This window comes from Cupressus sempervirens, chromosome 5 (assembly GCF_028749045.1).
Source record: "Cupressus sempervirens isolate cs-2001-9-10 chromosome 5, ASM2874904v1, whole genome shotgun sequence".
In the NCBI taxonomy this organism is placed as follows: domain Eukaryota; kingdom Viridiplantae; phylum Streptophyta; class Pinopsida; order Cupressales; family Cupressaceae; genus Cupressus; species Cupressus sempervirens.
In genome coordinates this window covers 628,222,038-628,243,650 of record NC_143122.1, presented here as the reverse complement: position 1 = coordinate 628,243,650, position 21,613 = coordinate 628,222,038, and the positions used below count along the sequence as shown (strand labels likewise).

At 34.5% G+C, this 21,613-nt stretch overlaps 1 protein-coding gene across 1 annotated transcript in view; it reads right to left on the bottom strand.

Moving 5' to 3' along the window:
• Positions 1-4,713: 4,713 nt before the first annotated feature.
• The window catches only part of LOC149557464 (uncharacterized), a 61,290-nt gene continuing 44,390 nt past the window's right edge, over positions 4,714-21,613 (bottom strand). The window contains exon 5 of the mRNA XM_089832122.1: positions 4,714-5,552. Within this exon, the coding sequence (XP_089688248.1) occupies positions 5,280-5,552 (273 nt within the window). The 3' untranslated portion in view covers positions 4,714-5,279. The remainder of the gene's footprint in view (positions 5,553-21,613) is intronic.

Below are 21,613 nucleotides of genomic sequence, written 5' to 3'. Positions count from 1 at the left end.
AATCAACCAAAGAGTTGGCATGAACACAAGCATGCTTCCAAGCTCCCCTTGACTAATGGCATATTTCTTTGGTGAAAGAACACAACAAAAGGATATGAGATCTACTCTCCTTAATTTTATCACAAAAAAACATATAGAAGGCCACTAAAACCCACTCCTCTCAAGATTCTCCCAAGTGAGACATGTTTTGCATGAATAACCACAAGAAAAAATTATAATGAGGTCAAACCAACATGTTCCAAACTTGCTTCCTCCAAGAAACATTCATATTGCAAAAAGTAAATCTATCCAACTCCTCATATATTGAACCCTTTGGATTATGACCTCAAGCAAGAATATCTACTCGTTTGACTAAATTACACATTCTAACACCCAAATTGTGGCTAGATCCTCCCTATCCTTCATTGATCCACTAGGAGGCCACACATTTTGTTCTTTTTATCTAACTCTGTCTCCTTTTCCCAAGTTCAAGGTAACTTTAAAATCCTCAAATCTACTATAATGCGCTTGATAACTATTTTTAATCTTTCAACCCCATCTCCTTCTTTCCACATGACCCTTAGATTCCACAAGTGGGGATCTAAGGGGAAATATTAATCTTGTTGTTCTTCCTTTTTGTAGGGTTGTCTGTTGATTGATTGTATTTTCTTTTCTTGACCACTAGCTCATGTTTGTGGGGGTTGTGAGTTGTTTTGGCACCCCCTTCTTCGTCTTTGTCTTGTATGTCCTTGTTTTGTTTTTCATTATGGAGCTTATTACATATCTTTTGGTGTGGGTTATAGGTCTCTTTGTTTAAAACTTGCCTTGTTTTGGGTTTCAGGGTCCCTTCAAAACTCATTGTCACTTAATCAAAAACTGTTTATAATCTTTCACCATGGGTGTACAAGGTGGAAGTGAAGACAAGGGATCTAATGCCTCTTGTATTCCTAAATGATGAAGTAAGTTTCAAAGTGACTTGTGGGTTTCTAAGGTAGTTAAAGAAATAATTTTAATGTGTTCCTCATGTTGCAAGATGACAACAACAACAAAAAGCAAAGAAAATGTCACCCTACATTCTTGAGTGGTATCAAGTGGCAAGCAATATATAACCATAGGACATTAGGGTAGTGTGAGGATTATGTTACCCTATATTTCCATGATAGACATAACGATAAAAGGGTATGCAACTATAGGAGCCTAGGATAAAGAGGTAATGAGTGAACATTACCCTGCACACCGAAATGACACCAAGCAATATCAAGGTGATGATAATAGTTTAGGAGGGGAAGATGGGAACTATTAGATGTAGCTATCCAATCCTACAAGTATAACAAGATAAGTGGAACTCCCCAAGAAAACCCATCCCCTTATTAACGTAATATATTGCCCTATTCTTTTGCCCATTTTAAACCTCCCACAAAATGAATGCATGTGGTATTGTATTGCCCCTTTAATGAATTTCATGTGCACACACTCAAACATGAATGAAGGCTTATTAAGACTTAAATAAAGAATTCCTTCAAGAATCATTTCAAGGAGTATTCAAGAATATCAAGGAACCAAGTCATTTCCTCCTCATTTTTGGTATTTCAAGAATATTTCAAGAATATTTCAAGAAGTATTTGCATCTTAAAGGTATAAGACGTTCCTCCCCTTATCAAGTTGTCATTAATGACAGACTTCCTTTCTATTCCAAGCATTTCAATTCAACTTAAAGGTTGATTCCTCAATAGAGATTTGACCAAGGGAAACCTCTTTCCACAGCTATTCCCCCCTTCCTTTTGTGCATGTGTGGTTTATAGGTGGAACAAGTGTGAGGATACTGGTAGAAAAAGATAAGATAAGAGGGTTTTAGTCAATAAGAATTGTAGATTTTGACTAGTACGAGGTGATTCATACCCTTAAAGATACCCCATACTAGCTATATTCTAGATTGTGATCCCAATCAAAAGTTGGTTACACCAATGGTTGTCAAATCTATTTGTGGATTCAGAATTTATGTTTAGATCTATCTACATACTCAATTATCTAGTTTCTTTGTATATACTTGTGTTTCCCATTATTAGTATGCATATCCATCACTTCAATTAAACAAAGGAATGCATGCATCATCTTAGTGCTTGATCCTCCTTTAGCCTAATGAATCGTCCTTCCAATGTTTGTTTAAATACTTGTGAGGTTCTTAGTTTGGTCAACCATCCTAGTGATAACCCCTCGCATCTCTTTTCTATTTCATCACATTTTGGTGAGCCTGATGCATCTTATTTTACCTTTTATGATTTGGATGTCTAGATATAATGTTGTATGTATTACATGAATCAATATCTCCATTATATTATTACTACATTTTATGCATTTAGATATATGGGCTCACCTTAATCACATTTCGATGATGTCGACGCCCTTACATTTCCAATTTTGATTTTCATTACCAGATCTAATTTGGGCAATTTTCATTTTCATTATGGGATTTACTTGATTGGATTGTGTAGTATTTCTCTGTGATTATATTCCTACTTACTTCTACTTTCAAAGTCATGAGGTAGAGAATAGTTTATTGCATTTCATTTTACTTGCATGCCTTCATGGTATTCTTGTATATGGAATCATGAGAATTTCAAATATTTCCTTCATATAAATCATTTTTCAAGACTTTTGTCGATGTTTCATGTGGCTATATGATACATTTTTTATAAAATGTATGTAATTTGTTAATGTCATAAGAGGCTTTGTTAAAAATGATGAATCTAAATATGACCTTAACACATACAAACTTAGTACCTTTTATAGGTAGGCTTTTACTTATGAGGATACAAATCATACTTCTAACAGTAATATAATAGAGAATCCTAAATTCTATCCTCCTAAAGCTACCTTAATGAAAAAAATTAAGAATGCTAGCTTACGCACTCCTTTAGATCATCTTCCTTCTCCTATAGCCTCTTATCTTTATCAAAGTATTTTCAATATCTAGATTTGATGCATTTCATTCATGAATTATCCTGATATAACAATAAGTAAGGACGAATATCTTGATAAGTATTCTTCTTCCAACCTAAAGAGGATGTGAATAAGATGATAGGATTATGAATCTCCCTATAGAGATTAATCCTTCTTTTGTTCATCCTTATACCACACATTTTCACAAACCTGAAGATGAAAATCCTCCTTAACTAACAACTAATTAAAATGTAGGCTATGACATTACTTCTCAACAAGGACATAGTGGAAAAGGTCCTAGAATAACAAAAGATATAAAGGTCCCTATATATCCTCCTCCATGTCACTAGAAATGGTATAGGATTTATACCTCTAGCCAACACTTTGTCTTCTTCAAATTCTATTGATCCTTCTTCCTCAAAACCAAAACCTCCTTGTCTACGAATTATTTTGCTAATGGCATCACATAATAACACTCCTTTTATATGATTGTTTGGCCTTGGTTAGGATAATATTTTGGAGATTTAACTATGATATGAAAATTTAATTTCCTTTTCGTCATTTTCCAAAAACTCAAAAATCTCATAAAGGTGATTTTCATTGTCTTTTTCATCATAGCAATAAACATTATCATGTTGATTGTTTCAAGATCTAGTAAAAGATTTCTATTTGTTTATCAATGGATCTTATACCTTTTCTTATTGTTAAAAATATTATACACTAGAATCTTATTCACCTTTAATATTGCTTTGCATCATATGATCTTAGTGGTCCACCTCATTGGGGTCTCTTTGTTTTACATGACAATATACTTCGATTTTTAAACTTTCTTTGTGAGAAACATAATAGTTCCCTTCCTTTTTCTTTTAGCTTGTGGAGTCGGGATTCTTTCTTCAAATCTCCTATCATTCAAGAGGACCCGATTTCCCTTTGTCAATTATCTCTTTTATAACATGATATCTACCTTTAATTAAAATTGTTTCTTCTACACGAGGGTTTTCTCTTTATAGGCTTATATCCTCGTTTGCAATCTTTTCCTTGCTTACGACTCTTATATAAAAATATATCAATTTTTTCAACTATATGACTAAACTCACTCTCCTATTATTCCAAATATAAGTTTCATTGTCCATTTCAAACTTTGTAAGGTTATCCTTTATCACTAATCTTTTGAGATCTATTTGTGCTTGAAATCCCTTTTGTATGCGCCCACTTTTTTTCTAAGAGATGTAGAGCGGCACTGAAATCATCCCATAATGATGTTCCCCAAAGGCAAAATGTTTAAAAACTAGCTAATTTCATTTCAGGCTGTTCAATAGTCATTCCAATTAGATTTGCCCTAAACATAATTTAAATAGTAAAATAACCTATATGTATTTAAATGCTATAATCATAGTTTTTTTTTTAAGATAATTAATCTTATATATTTAGATTTTTCTAATAGTTTTGAATTTTGTGAGCCACCCATGTTATTTATATATTTTATATGTGAGTAAAGGCTTTATTTTGTTCACACCTGCGCAATTACAATCCCATCGCTGTAGTTACACCTTTAAACATAACAATTGATCAGGAACAAGATTATAAAGTCCACATCAATTAAACCAAATAATAATACTATGTAAGGAAAATTTAAAAAGTCACATATTGAGGGTTTGCAATGCATGGTTATCAAATTTGCAATTTATGAAAGATACACCTTAAATCAAATGCAAAAGGAAACGAGTTGTAGCTTATTTTAAATACACAGAATTTACAGTTAAAAAAACAACTTCATTATGACACCAAGTCATATTTACGACCCAATAAATACAAGGGTCTCTGAGGCAGTAAAATCATATAGCCCAAAACCTGAAATTGAAGATTCACCAATGTGCTCAGACATACATTGAAATAATTACAATTGGATATGAATGCACTCAGTCATGCATCAAAATTACACAGAGCAATAATACATGTCAACAACTTACATTTCTCCAATACAATTCTGACATCATCCTAAAACAAAACAGTAGTGTATCCTACACTCACAAACCCCATCTATAGAACGCAGCATAGTGATCATGAGAAAACCTAGCACAATGCACCCAAATAAGACATAATGCTCACCTTTGATCTCATATAATATTCTAAGCACTTGAGTGTGTGGACCCCTTGGGATAGAAACCAGCTTCCTGACAGAACAATCTACCTTGTAAGGAAGCTCGTGCAAAATAGCAACCAGCCCACATTTCCTAGCCTCACACACTGTTGTTCTATGAATATATCCGTGTAAAGATAAACAAATTATTGGCTGTAAAACTTCATGCAGTCTCCATATATTTTGTTTGTCTAGCTTGAACAAGGCAAATTAAATTAAGCTAGACATGAGAGACAAGTCGGTCACATAAACTAAACCTCAAGCACTTGTTATGTCTTGTCTGATGATGCACTTGAGCTACCGGCTTGACACTTTCTGTGGCCGACAACTTTTCCATTGAGTGCATAAACTTGCGCAAGTGTTTAATATACTCAGGATAGAGCTCTAAGTTGCAATGACCACCGCCTTCAATCCATAGAGGTTCATACTTCTCCTTACTCAACTCCCACAATCGCTTTCCATGGGACCAATCGACTATCTCATCATTTGTTCCCTGATGAAAGATGCAGTGAACCATTATTTATCGCATAAAATCTGAACACTCAATGATCCCTTTAAAGCTTTAACAAATCTGAAAAATTCATTATACTATCATCTTGAGAAAATGTGGATAAGACCTAATTATAGATCCTATCCTCCAGCCAAAGAAATAGGAGTTTTTAATAGTCATATTGACTTATAACAACTAATTCATTTTCTTTTCTAAAATGGTGTATTTCCATTAAATCAATTAGACAATAATCTAAGTCAGCAAAATGGCGAGTCTTCTGGCAGTGACATTTAGAACAACAAAGTTAACACAGTTGCTGCTTCAGCATACTATTTCAGCTCAGACTAAACTAAGATCCTGGATCAGTGATATTTACATTTGTTTATGCTATTCCACTTTGATGACACGATTGAGCTAATGTCAAGCTTCCTATATTTTCAAATTTTTATATTTCACTATTTCTATCTTCATTCGTCCTTGAGGTATATTGATTCAGACCCTAGACTGCCTGCTGGAGTGGAGTTATTGATCTGCTTAAAGGGCCATTCTGATTCATTGGTTTTGGAGTGTCCTTTCCAAAACTGTTCTAAGAGTTATTTCTTAAAAACACTGAATTAAGAATGTTTCTCAACATACTGAAAGTTCACAAACAGCTAGACTTCTTGTGTAGTTTGGATATCTACATTTAAACCAGTGTACCTTGTGGATATGTCTGAAGGCTAATAAGATGACCCCTTCAATTTGGCGACATTTTGCAGAACAACTAAACATGTCCCCATTCCCATCCTAAAATATGGGACACACCTCTAGTTTGGCAGACTTCTCCTTTTTTAAGTGTTCATTGGGGTGGCGTGCTGTCCCAAACATCCCTCCTATATCTCAGGGTCTCAGCCCATTCCTGGCCATTAAAAATTTAAAAATAACATAATAAACCTTCTTTTGGAATTTCCCATTATAATATTTTCTACTTGTGTTTCTCAGCCCCCCTTTACTCTCTGAATTTTACTGATATAAATAAAATTTAAGTCATATTGACATCATTATGTTTGTCAAACAGATTTTATTGGATCACCATTTTTCACTTTATTTAAACTATCTATATTTTTAATTTTAAAATATTAACTTTTAAATATCATTTGGTTAGCCACCCTCAAAATCAAAGGAAAACTTTGCGGACCTAGAAACACTGTCCCCACATCCCTGGCCCAGAAATTTGGAGAAACAATGGTTTGAACCTATGCATGTGGCCCTTCCTAATATGAAACATAGTATGTTTTGTAGTTTAGAAGAACTCTATGGCTGCAAATTTGCACCCTTCCAGCTGGATACACTGGGATATTGTTACATCCCAATTTTCAACTCAATTTAAAATGTTCATATAGCCGTTGAGGTTCACATGAAGTCAGTTGACAGTTAAATTTGTTATAATCCTATGAAATGGTAAGATGGTTAGTCGTTATAATTTTATATGAAGATAACATGCTAGTTGATTATTTATCATGAATTCATGAAATTGAAAAGGTGGTTAGCCGTTTTAATTATTTATGATTAAATAACTTGTTATGGTAGTCTGATTTAACTGTGGAGAATTTCCTTGTAGGAAGCACGTCGAAGGAGTGGAAGCATTGTCAAAAAAGAATTGGGCACAGGAGCATCACCATCACTGGGCAAATGGGTATGAATCGTGAATCGCTATGGTTGAGGACCTAGCAACTTGAACATCATGATACAATCGATGGAACCGCATAAGCTATTAAATAAACATTTAAAACATTACTTATTTTAATTAAAAAAATAATTCATACCTTAAAGGTTTTTGTTTGATCTTTTCTCCACATCATTATATACATATTTATGTATGTATGCAGATATAAATTAAAGGTGACATCATAATATTATTTTTGTACAGGATTTTATTTATTTAATAGGTACATTTAAATGCATGTACAAGAAGATAAAATAAATCTTCCAAGATGAAACATGTATTTAGATATACATATTTAAAAGGTACAACCTTGGATAAACATTTAATATGTGTCATCTTAATAAAATATATTTACGTGCAAGTAAATAAATATGTTTATATTATTCTTTTGCTTTGTAACCTTTCAAATTCTTTTTCTTATTTATTCAATTCTTTACTCAAAACCGATTGAACACTTGGCATATTTATTTGGCGTCCAAGAGCCAAGACACTTCTTTAATGTTACGGCTTCTTGGAAGCCAAAGAGACATTTTATCTCTTTATATTATGGAAGTTGTGAGAGATCATAAAGTCTCACTCCTCACGAGGTATCTTTCTGCAGATTTCCCTTCATTCTTTTCTTGCATATTTCCTGCCACAATAATTCTCATTTCGTCTATACTCTTGCTCAATACATGATTGAAATCACAGTAAGATTGCATTCAAATTTCTTTCCGTGAAGGTGCTGGCTGATAGCGTTTAACCAAGATTCATGTTACTTTCCAATTTCTTTTTATTGTATCTAACTTCTTCTTTTTAGCACCCGTCTTGTTCCTATCCTTCGGATACCTTTGCAAGGCAAGACACCATTCTATTCCAGATTTTTTTACCAAGTTATGTGGTGATCATATTCCAAGCATTACAATATGTTTTATTAATAGTTATTACTGCAATCTGATTATTATAGTAGTTAGATACAAATCCAGATTATGAAGCAAATCATCGTTGTTTATAATATCATCGGTTAAGATAAAAATAGCCAAGTAACCATGACATGATTTCATATTTATTCATGTCATTAAATGATATTATTCTGCAATGCTTATAGCTACTTTTCTCAAATCACAGAAAAGTGATAAGCTAGAATCATATAATATTCTTTTATCAGTTGAGGATCAACAGAAAGAGCGGGTTGCTCTGAGATTCAAACACCTAGGACTTACCCGGCTATACAACCAAGGAAAAAGGTGAAGAGGTGAGAGAAAGGAATCTGCAGTAACATGAAACAAAATAAGATGTAATATAACAATGTTTATCATTTTTAAAAGGAATCATTTAATAGCCCATGCATGGTCATGTTTATTGTTTTCTCCTATTGTCAAGTCGAGTGGTGTGATTAGATACCAGGATGCTCAGTGGCTGACAAGGTGTTCCATGTCTATTCCGGGTAAGGAGGGGCCTTTTTAGTTAAAGAAAGTGTGGCGATAAGTTTAAGGTCTGTGGTTGGGTGGTTAAGCCCTGACAATGTTTCCCCTCTCCACAAAATGTTAGGACGTGCATCTGATAAAGATAAGTTGAGCATTCAAACATTTATTAGTAAGAGTATTTTACTTTTGTGATGTTTATTCAAGTAAGAAGATAAAATAGATTTGTTATATATCATCGTTTCATTTATTTTCCTTTATTGAAAGTAACCTTTCTTGTCAATATAATTTGTAACTAGTTAGATCAATTGACATTCCAATTGAATATGAAATATATCTATAGGATTATTATTTCAATCTTTCATTTATAAGAATAATGATTATGGGCATATCTTCTAATCTTATGTTATTGCCACAATGAAGCAATCGGAAGACAAGGAACGATACAGTGGTATCTGATGCCTTAAATGATACAGTGGTATATAAAGCCCTAAATGATACAATGGTATCTAATGCCCTAAATGATCCAATGGTAATTGATACCCTAAATGATACAGTAGTATCTGATGCCCTAAATGATCCAATGGTAATTAATACAGTGGTATCTAATGCCCTAAATGATCCAATGGTAATTGATGCCCTAATTGATATAGTGGTATGTGATGCCCTAATTGATATAGTGGTATTTGATGGTAATCGTCATTTGATTTTTGATATAGTGGTATTTGATGATAATCATCATTTGATTTTTGATATAGTGGTATTTGATGATAATCGTCATTTGATTTTGATATAGTGGTATTGGATGGTAATCGTCATTTGATCCTACGTGGTATTTGTGGACTAACCTGGGTGTTTGCAGAAGCATCCCTAGATTGATTTCAGTTTTTGAATTCCATGATATGTAGATTTTAATTTCCATAGTAAATTTTTTGATGGTGTTTTTCAATTGATAGTTATGAAATTTTTGTTTAACTAATTGTAACTGTTAATCTCATTCACATGAAAGTTTAATTGATATAACTGTCTTCCTATGAAAAAGAAGTAATAACTGTATTCCTTTGAAATGTTAGTTGTTAGTTAAGACCCGGGAAAAATTGGTTATTACAGATATGTACTAGTCCATGTACTAGTCCAATAGAGCTTTGTCAATCTAATGTTGGCCTGATTACTTAGGTTATTGTGAATGGAAAGGATAGAGAAGCAAGGCATGGCATGTTTCTCCTTGTTTTTCCTCCCTCGAGAGCCTTGGCCCTCAACAAGTTTATAATATGGGAAATTTGAGGATTTGCATAGAAATAAGTCTCATCAACCAATAAAACAAATTAACAAAAAACAGTGTTATTGGAATTGCCCTAGAACCCTGTATACACCCGTAATATGATAGTTCTACTACTTGTCCTACTTTGTGAATCTCCCAATTTCTTCTATCATCCTTTTACCCAATATCATACTAAAAACATGACCAAAAAACAATCATAGTCCAAGTAAGAAACAAATAATTATAAACATGAATTATAGAGTTATAAATAAATAAAATATTCTACAAAGGTGTAAAGTCTTCAAATTCTAGGGAAAAATAATGAAGGCTGGTCAAGGAAGATTCTTTTAGCACAATCCTGAGGCTTTAAATTGCTATCCGACAATCGTTGGATGTTCTTAAAAGAAGAAACAAGATCATGATAGCAACAGCAGCCACTCACCTCCAACTCCTAACCTAAATGATTTGCCCTCTGCTAAAAGGAGGAACAAGGGTAAAGAGCACCCACAGATCACTTGATCAAGGAATTGGATCCTTAATTTCATCAATGGTGTGCACTTTAGATGGGATGGCTACTTGAGGGAAAAATTAACTAACAGAGTTGTTGAACTTGCCCAAACTTGATGAATCCCTGGCTAGGTGACCTTGGGCGAGTCCCAATGGCCTGGATTCAGATTCAGCCGAGTCTAGGACTGGACTTGCATGTCACACGAGTTTGCATGTAACCAGGCGAGTCCCAATGATAGGACTTGGTTGGCGATGCAACTTCTATTTGCAAAAAAAAAAAGTTTTATGTTTTTTTGCACTATTTGTTCTTTGCAACCCTACAAGGGACTTCATTTCATTGTATTGGCTAGAAAAGAGGATGTGAATTGAGAAGAAAAACAATAGTGCAGAGAAGTGCAATCAGCAAGGAGGAAGAGCTAAAAATCTTTAACAAATCACATTGAGATAGTGTAATACTTGCATTTAAAGCATCAAAGAGTCCATACCGGCAATTGCAAAGAGCTCTCATCTCATTTCAAGTTTGTTGCAAGAGGTAAGAGTGAAATTTTATGAAATTTTTTGGTATTTTCTAAACAATGATCCTCGTTGTTTTTTTCCAAAACTTTCCAATTCTTGAAGTAGAATCTTTTCCTTTCAGATTCAAATTTTAAACTTCAATGAAAGAACAATCAGCAAGCTCTACAAATTTTTTGTAAAATATGTATTTACAATTTTTTTTCTAAAAAATGATGTAGGGTTTGTTGATTGTTCTTTCTTCGAACTTTAAAGTTTGACTTTAAATTTGAAAAGAATAGAATCAAGATTCAAGAACTCAAGAGTTTTTGAAACCCTACATTTTTTGGGACAAGCCCTATTTTTTTGTATCAATTTATAGAACAGAACGCACAAATGTTAATTTCTTTTGTAATATTGTCTTACTGCAGTGGCCTTGAGGTTTTGAAAACCGTATTTTTTCCATGTCTACTTCTACTCCACCTAAACCTAAGGTTAAGAAACCAAGTCAAAAGGATGGGGCTTGGATATATACCAAAGATTTTCCTAGTAGAACAACAGAACAAGTTAAATGTAAATATTGTAAAGAAATTAATCTTGGTGGTATCAATAGATTTAAATATCATATTGTCAAGATTTATGGCCATGATATTGAGTTGTGCCTTTTTGCGCCTCCTAAGGCTGTTCATGCATGCTATGCAACACTAGAAACATATGAACAATTAAAGGAAATGAAGAAGAGGTAAAGGAAGAACTTTGTGAGCAATGGTTCTCCTTTAGTTGTAGCTGCAGTCGTAGGTTGTGTTGGAGAGGGTTCTTCCATGCCCCCTTTATGTCCTAGTCCATCTACCTCTACTCCTAGTGGAACCATTAGCTTTGGTCCTAAAGTTCAGAAATCTAAGTTGGATTCATATTTTATGTAATGCACTACCCCTGGTTCACAGCCCTCACTTGACAGCATGTCTTGGAACAAGGAGGTCCATTATACTGCAAAAAAAGAAATCTGCACGTTTTGATATTTTTGCAACATTCCATTTGTTGTAGCTAGGTAATTAACTTTTATTTGATTGTTTTACATTTAAAATTTATAGTTCACTTTGTCTAATGATTTTTTATAATTTTATTGCACATACTTATCTTATTTAATCTATTTGCAATAGGTCTCCTTACTGTAAAGGCATGATAGATGTCATAACCATTTGTGGGGGGCATTTAAGCCCCTACTAATAATGAGTAAAGTGGCCCACTTTTGTTAGAACTCGTTGAAGATATAAAAGTTGAATTAGCGAACCAGTAAGTGTTTTGGAGCAAAAAAGGTTTTACCATAATGACAAATGGTTGGACCAATATGAAAAATAGGACACTCCAAAAAAAAATTGTTTCCCATAGAGGTGATTGATCATTCTACTTCCCTAAATGCATTGAATAATTTGAATTTGATTTAGTGATTAATATTTGAATTTTGTAATTTATAATTTATTAATTGATCATTGATTTTGCTTTATTTTTAGAATCCACCATGTTCCTTAAGTCCATTGGTGTTTCATCACATGTCATAAATGCCCCATACTTATATGAGGCTATTGAGGAAGTCATAGATGAGGCCGAGGAATAAAATGTAGTTTCAGTGATGTCGAACAATGCAGCAAGTTATATTCCTACAAGTAAACTTTTGATGGGCAGACATCCGAGCATTTTTTGGTCTTGTTGATATGAGTTTTATTCCACTACAACATACAAAATCAAATGCTCATTGCTTTGAGATGGAATACCAAACGTCAATCCTCCCTTGATATAAAATAATCTCTCATGCTAAGCTTGTGAAGTAAGATCGTGAAACAACACAAAGGTTCCTCAAATTGTGGATACTTGCTCGGTGAAATAATGTGATCTTTTGGTTATCAGTTAGGGGACTTACATTTGTTCATTCAATGAATATCAACTTCTTGCACTTTTAAAGATTTGGCTTCATAATGTGCAGTTAAAATATTTGTTTTGTTTTGCCAATTCTCACTCCAAATCTAACTTACAAACTTCATCTGCTTCTACTCCTAACTATGAATGCAAAGAATCATGAATGGACTTGAACTCTACTATGGATCTTAATCAGCATCTCCACCCACCTAGTGCAAGCTTCTAAGGAACACTCAATGATTTCAAATCAACATCTCTTCTCCAATCCCATCAAATGGATGCAAACTAAAGATTAGATGTCCATTGAAGTTATCAATCATCAGCTAACCACACATGGCACACTTACATCCACAATTATTTTCATTCAAATAAACTACTTGAAGATGAAATGAAATCTATTTCAAGTGAAAGATTGAGGAAACCATGTAATACTTCAAAGCAACATTAAGTAAATCACCATGAAGAACCAACAATGAATTATCAATCACCTTGATAGCATAATAGCAACAATTTGATCATCTTTTCTTTAGCTAGCCTAATCTAACCTACTAGCTCTCTAGTTTCTAACTCCACTACCAACTCTTCTACTAATTGTTACAAATGAGAAGACCTTAGCCTTTTATATATGTTCAATTACAGCGAAGGGCCAAAATCAATTCAAGATCAAGGGCTAGGATTGATTCCTACAAACCCTAATTAGGGTTGCCATAATACCAACCAATTACATGAAAGCACCAATTCATGAGCCAATAAGAAAATTATAAAGCTTTTGATAGCCAATGAGAAAATAGGATTTTGGGCATGATTTGATTGATTATTCTTGAATTTGGAACTTTTTGATTGGAGAAGATAACTAGGTGCCACCTCATCATCCTTATCTTGTAGGTTTACTTAATCTTTCGATGGAGAGAAAATATCTCTTAATACTCAACATTTCTAACTTCGATTCACTCTTATGAATATAACAATCTCTAATGAATGAATGCGGAACATATTCCCAGATTGCTTCATCTTTCAAATCTCCTTCCTCTTTGAATTTTCCTTATTGCATCTACTTGAATTTGCATCTTGCATTTGTAAACCTGACTTGAACTTGACTGCATTCGTGAACTTAATGATATCCTCATGTGGTTGGATGCTCCTTTGAACTTGGATCCTTCGAAAAAAATGGATTTCCGGAGGAAATTCAACTTTTTGATGATCTTCTCCCTTCTTGTCCTTGATCCCAAATTTACTTTTGATGATCTGATTTGAACTTACCTTCTCATTCTGAATCCTTGAGGACGAGCTTATAATTCTCGCACCTAACATCACCACATCTTTGCCATTCTAGCTCCAACGATTACCTTGCAAGAGAAAAGCAAAGAGGTGCATTAAACTTTGTAAAAGTTGGTAAAATCAACGTGAAGAAATCTGAATGCTTGTGTTGAAATAAAATTGTACTAACATCAAAACGAGGTAAGAACGAAAAGAAAATGACTAAGTTAAAGATCAACCTCTCTTCCTTTTTGCAGATCTCAAGTCTTGATTTTCTTTCCAGCCTGATATGAGTTCTTGTATAGTAAATAAGTTTTGATGCAAAGAATGTTCAGATCTTACCACTCCTTCCCTCCCCCATTTCTAATTTTGGGAAGGGATCTACCCAGATTTATTACTTTCCCAAAAAAATCACCCTATTCTCATGTTATTTGATGCTGACTAAAGACATAGATCACTGCGATTGTGATGGTAACTCACTGCTAGCCTGAGTGTAACTCGCTGTCCCTTGTACAGAAATAGAATGCACTCGATTGAGTTAAAAATGGATTGGCATTGTCCTCCTTTTATAAGCAACTTGGAATTTGAAGAGGCATAATTCCTTACCTAGGCTGATTTGGCTCTAGCTGGCCAATGAAATTATTAAATTAAAAGTTTTTAAAAACAACTCTCCAGGCTGACTTATTAAGGAACCTTATTCTTGCCATTGAAAGCTCATTTACCTCTTTGACAGAAGAAGTCTTCATGTTTGGTCGAGCTTCATCAAATGGAGCAGAAATTTAGCATTTTAGAGGATAAATATTCCTCATGGGAGGGCAATCTGTCCTCCAATGGGAAATTCTTTCATTGAGTTTTGGTAATGTCCAGGTTTATTCGAGACAACACTTACTATCAGCCCCCTCAATTGACAAGCACGGCCCTCCATCTCATAGCCTTGAGCTGCAGCAGTATTAGTTGGAACAGAAATCTACATTCGAAGAGGACAAAATCCTCATAAGAGGGCAGAATCTTCCCTCCACAGAGGATAGTTTTGGTTATACCTCCATATTTATCGGTTCCTTCATTTCAGATTATGATTGATTTCAGCTCCCCATTAATTTTCAAACTTAGACATCAAAATCATGCACTAAACCTGATTAACACCAAGGCGGAATTCATTGGAGTTTTGACGATTTCATTGCCTTCCTTCCTACATCAAGAGTAGAATTTACACCATTGAGATGACAAACTCCTCTTGGGGTGGTGGAATCCACCACCATTTCAGGAATCTTCCTCATCATCCCCTAATTTTCACAAATACATATTTCCTCCAAAATTCAATCAATCACCTCAAACCTCCTTACTCGCTCAATTATCTTGCACCATAGGTGAAAGTGAATTGCATTTAGTGCCTTTGAGTTCCAGGCAGAATTCAACCTGTCCTAAGGAATTTGAATGCAAGGGCCTAGTCCCGCATCTTTCTTCACCAAAATAAGGAGCAAGAATCTCAGTCGAGAGAAATTTGGACTCTTCACATATGGACTACCTGAAAATTGTTTGTTCATCTTGTCTTTAGTTTCCATTTGCAGCCTACATGTCAAAAAGATCTTGCTTCATCCCCTTAAAGATCAGCTTTTACTAGCCAAAGATGGGGCGGAATTTATGGTAAGAAAAGGACAAAATCCTCATTGCAGGGTGGATTCCGCCCTCCATTGAGGAATTCACTCGTCCATTTTTATTGAACTCCACCCAACTCACCCCTAAATCTGCCAATAACATCAAGACCAGGCCTTTTCATTCCCTAGCTTGCACCATGCATCGAAAAAAGGATGATTGTATGATTTTAGAGGGGGTGGAAATCGAAGGGTAGAGAGGATAAAATCCTCAAAGGCAGGCGCATTCCACCCTTCACTCTTCATGTAACTCCCTCTATACCTAACCAAATTTCCTCCCCCCCTTCCAAGTCACCCTAAGCCTAAAACTAGAAATTCAAGGATGATTGCCTATGGATTACATTTGGTTGGATTGGCCACCCACACCTTCATGTCTAACACAGTCGTGCATGTTTTGTCTAAGATAAACCTAAGGACTTGATTGACTTTGAACTAGATCTCCCCTTTGACTTTGTCAAACTCAAATTCTCCCTCTCCCAAGGCTTGGAAACTTGGAAGTTGTTGCAAACTACAGCACCCCTAGGATTGCAACTCCTACTACTAAAGCAAAAAAAGGGGATCCCCATTTGAAATGGAACAATGGTGTGAAAACCTCACAACATCTAACATCCACCCAAAGAAATGTTCCTTACAATTTCAAGGATACAATGCATTTGGATCCCAGAACCTTCGATTAACTCCACTTTCACCTATAAAACGACTAGGAGGTGCACTCAAAATGGAAGAATCCACAAATTCATCTCAGAACCCTCATCCTAAATTACTCAAGTATGTGCAGGTGATTTATCCCTTGCTCTACAAGAACTTAGAAAGCTTCTTAGATTAATTAGACTTAGTCGTTTCAATATCCTTACACTGAAAGCATCAAGGATAGAGCCTTGTTGCCAATAAGGCATCCATAACCCCAACAAGGTTATTGCTATGGCCAGCTTCACCTTGAAAATTCCCAAAGAACTTGGAGCAATTGAGTGAGTATAACTTTGTAACCGAAAGACTCAGATACTCTACACACAAACATGACTTCATTCCTAATTTAGGGGAAATCCTTTTCAAAAGATGAGGTTATTAGGAGCAATCTCTAATTCAAAGGAACCTTGCAGAGAGATACCCAAGAAATAAACCAAACAATTCGAATGGGAGAACACCAAAGTGTATTGTTATGACACCTCGCCTTTCTCAAAAATTGGGATCCATCTAAGCTAACGAAGCAAACAACTAAACTAGAGAAAACGAAAGAAAACCACCAAACAACAGGGGTCAAATGACTCAAGGCAAACCTACAAATTGACTCTCTAAGGCAAACTAAACAACTAATTGAGCCACCTCAAACCAAACTGTTTAATATATTGCTTGAATTCATAATAGCACAAGAAGATCAAATATAATCATGACCTGAGAGTATCTAGCTCGATTCTAGCTCAATCTTGTGGTCAATCAATGCTAGAGATGGGAGCCTGTTATCCCATGCATCAATGAAAGAATAACTTCATCTTGGGAATGGATGCTTGTAGTATGAGCAATAAATCGTACACACTCAATGCAGCAGAGATACATTCTGATTTGGATTAAAATAGTAGCTTTGTAAATATGAAACTTCACCGCAAGCAAGAGTGTCGAAGAGCAGCAAGCTAGAGATAGGAGAATGAATAAGAATCCCATCGTGAGCATAGATAAAAGGCTCACCGCTATGCATGTTCGATTACACATGAAAAGTTGAGGTGGCAAGGAGTTACAACAAAACCATCAGTTCACATGGCTATCATATTTAAAAGGCTGTCTCCAAAATTAATAAAGTCCGATGGAGAAAGAAACAAATATAGAGGGCCACTCAAGGCAAATATAATAATCAAGACCCTAGTCAAAGGTGAAAGAAATAATAATATTGTCTTAATATATAAGACCATGGTATCTATAGATACCTATATATGTATGTATGTATATACGTGTACATGTGTAAAACCCCAACCATATATTTCTTACATATACGCGAAACATCAAGTATGCGTATACATCTTTATATATATATAAAATTGGTTTACATATGTACACATATACATGTGTAGATATTTAGGTATCATGATGTCCAATATGATAAGACATGCTTATGCACCAGGAGGCTCCAACTATACGTTTACAAAGATACAAGTTTGCTCAAATTTCAATTCATGCTTAGTGATCTCTTTACTATTAAATGATATGTAATTTAACAGGTTAGCTCATGGTCATCCAACATACACTCTTGCTTGCCTAGTCGTTTACCTTTAGCTATGGTGGTTTAGGGTTCGTACCTATTTGCTCAGTGACGGCGGTGCCCCCCCATGCCCAATTCCTTTCTAGCAATGCTTCCCCCCCTTCGACATGCTCCCGCAAGGGAATTCTCAACAATTATATCATATTCCTCAATATAATAACAATTTACCATAACAAATTATTATCCATAAACCATCATAATGACAAACCACCATTCCACTTCCCATGATGAATAACCAACTTTCTAAGATTTCAAGATAACAATATAATAGCATCATAACGATTAACTAACATGTCATCTTCATATGAAATTAAAACCATTTAACCATCTTACCATTTCACATGATCATAACTAATTTTAACTGTCAATTGACTTCATGTGAAACTTCAATGGATATGTGAACATTTTAAATTGAGTCAAAAAATGGGATGTAACAATGTTCTTCAGATATAACGTCGTGTGATATTGAATGTTAGACATCTAACATAATGGATTTCAATCAATCTTCATTGCGAGATCGTCACCTTATAATGAGGATTATAATTTACAAGTGTATTACCAATGTAAGATCATCACCTTATAAGGATATTCAAGTCACAAGTACCAAGTAAATAAAAAAACTATTGTTATCAATATATAGACAAATATAAGTACAAATCAATGAGACTAAGTCAAGGCTTTATTCTCTATCATACCAAGTTTACCTCTAAAGTACTTAAACTTGATTATGGAGAGAAGCTTTGTAAGAATGTCAATCATTTTTTCTTCAGTGTTATTGTAGTTTAATCTAATAGCATTTATTTATACCATGTCTCTTCCATAGTGATACTTAATCTCCACATACTTTGCTCTGTCATGAAACATAGGATTTAGAGAGAGCTTTATACAACTTTAATTATCACAATGAATAATAGTGGGCTCTGAGGGTTTTCCAAGTAATCCTATAAAAAGCTTTTGAAGCCAAACTGCTTCTTGAGCTCCCATACATGCTGCTACATATTCAACTTTTGTAAACCTTTGTGCTACTGAAGAATGTTTCTTGCTTGCCTAGGAAAACACTGCTAAGCCAAAACTGAAACAACAACTAGTGGTTCTTTTTCTATTAGCAACACAACAAATAGAGGTTCTTTTTCTATTAGCAACAAAACCTGCCCAATCGGAGTTTGTGTATCCATGTAGCTTCAAGTCTGTCTTTGCAGAGTATCTGAGGCCAAATCCAATTGTACCTTGTAAGTATCTTAAGATGTGTTTTACTACAGCTATATGTATTTACCTTGGTTCACACATAAATTGACCGAAGGCATTGAGTGCATAATGTAAAGTTTCTGCAAATTAAGTTATTAAATTAGACTTAGATAAGACCTTCTATGCTTGTTGTAGTTGATCTTCTTTATTTTCTGAATGTAGGAGGTGTTATCAAAATATTAAATGCTGTTCTCATATTTGTTTTATCTCTACAATAAATTCGTATAGCACAATTGCTTAAAGGAGCAGACTTATATTTCCTGTGTGTCCTTTAACTACAATCATACCTTGTATAAATACCTTAACCAAAGGGCATGTCCCTTCAAGGGACATGACCCTATCTAGGCCGGCCCAAACAATGCATTCTTAGAATTGGCGTCAAGGGAGATAATGTTTAGCAAAAAAGAATAACTAAAATTAGTTAAGGTAAATGCTAACACACACCCATCTATGAAATCGCCGATCATGCCTATTCAAGGAGCAATGTATTTAAAGGCAATCATAAGGTAATATACCAAGATAAACACTCCCTCTTAACTTGATAATAATACTGAGAGATAACATATCTAGCATCATCATTTTCGATGAATAAGCATAGAATGATACTCTATATCTATCTGAATCTTATTTATCTTGTGATATCATTGAACACATGATACTATGTCATATTACTATACCTATGATATGACTTATCACTAATACCAATGATAACTGTATTACATGGAATGCAATACATAGGATAAAAATCGAAGAATGATTAAATTCTTCTTTTATCCAGGTTGTGACAAATAGGTATTGGCAATCCTATATCACAACATGATCCTAAGTTAAGATCTACCAGAACACAGGATAAAGTCTGAAGAATGAATTCTTCCTTTATCCAAGTTGTGACTCATAGACATAGAAATGTCTATGTCAGAAATGATCTTGAATTCATCTAGATCTGACATTAGTTCTCTACTATTCAGTGCATTAGCTAAGAGATCGTCATCTCTCATAATGTCTTTCATACAACTGTTCATTATCTCAAAGATCGTCACCTCTTAAATAATGAATACAAATGGTGGAACCCATAACAGTCAATAGCCTAATAATTTAAAGAATACAGATGAATTATAATTTAACCATACCAAGTCTTTTCCTGAAGAATATCTACTGTCCAATCTGCAGTACAAATGCATTCTAATTTTACAGTATTCTTGTCTACCATATCTCGTACATAATGGTAAGGAATTTCAATATGCTTGGACCTGACATGAAAAACTAGATTCACTGAAAGCTTGGTGGAACTCTGATTATCACAATGAATAATCGTAGGATTCATGGCTTCACCAAATAGTCCCACAAGTAACTTCCTAAGCCAAACTGCTTCCCAAGAGGCCATCACTGCTACAATGTATTCAGCTTCTGTGGAACTTTGTGCTATTGAAGATTGTTTTCTGCATATCCATGATATCATTGCTAACCCTAAACTGAAACAGCATCCGGAAGTACTATTTCTATCCTTAACACTTCCACCCCAATCTAAGTCTGTAAATCCATGTAAATCCAAGTCAACTTTCTCATATTTGAGCCCAAGGTTAAGAGTGCCTTGTAAGTATCTCATAATGTGTTTGACTGCAACTAGGTGAATCTCCTTTGGCTCACACATAAACAGACTTAAGGCGTTAACAAAAAAATAAATATCAAGTCTTGTATTTACCAAGTACATAAGGGACCCAATCATTTGTCTATAAAGAGTAGAATCTATCGAAGGTGATTCTGTTGCTGCTTCTTTAAGTTTAGGTAGATTAGTCTCCATTGGAGAAGACATAGACTTGCAGTTCCACATTCCAAATCTCTTCAAGATATCTAATGTATACTTCCCTTGATTAAGTATAATATTGTCAAAATTCTGCCTTACTTCCAGTCCTAGGAAGTAATGAAGGAGTCCCAAATCTTTCATCTCAAATTCTCTAATTAGATCTCTCTTGCATTGATCTATGAGATGATCATCACCTATTATTAGTAAATCATCACATATAGTATCAAAATTACCATATCATCTTTATCCCTTTTATAGTATAGATTTGGATCGGCTTCATTTTTGGAGAATCCTAAGCCGGTCAGGTACTTATCAATTCTTTTATACCAAGCCCTTGTAACCTGTTTAAGCCCATAGAGAGCTTTCTTGAGCCTGCAAACAAAACCTTTAAGATCATGAGTTTCAAATCATTCAGGTTGCTTCAAATATACCTCTTTTGTAATCTTTCCATTCAGGAATGTTGTTTTTACATCCATCTGATGTACTTTCCATCCCTTTGATGCTGCAATAGCTAGAACTGCTCTTACGAAGATGCATCTGGCAACAAGAGCAAAGGTTTCTTCATAATCAATC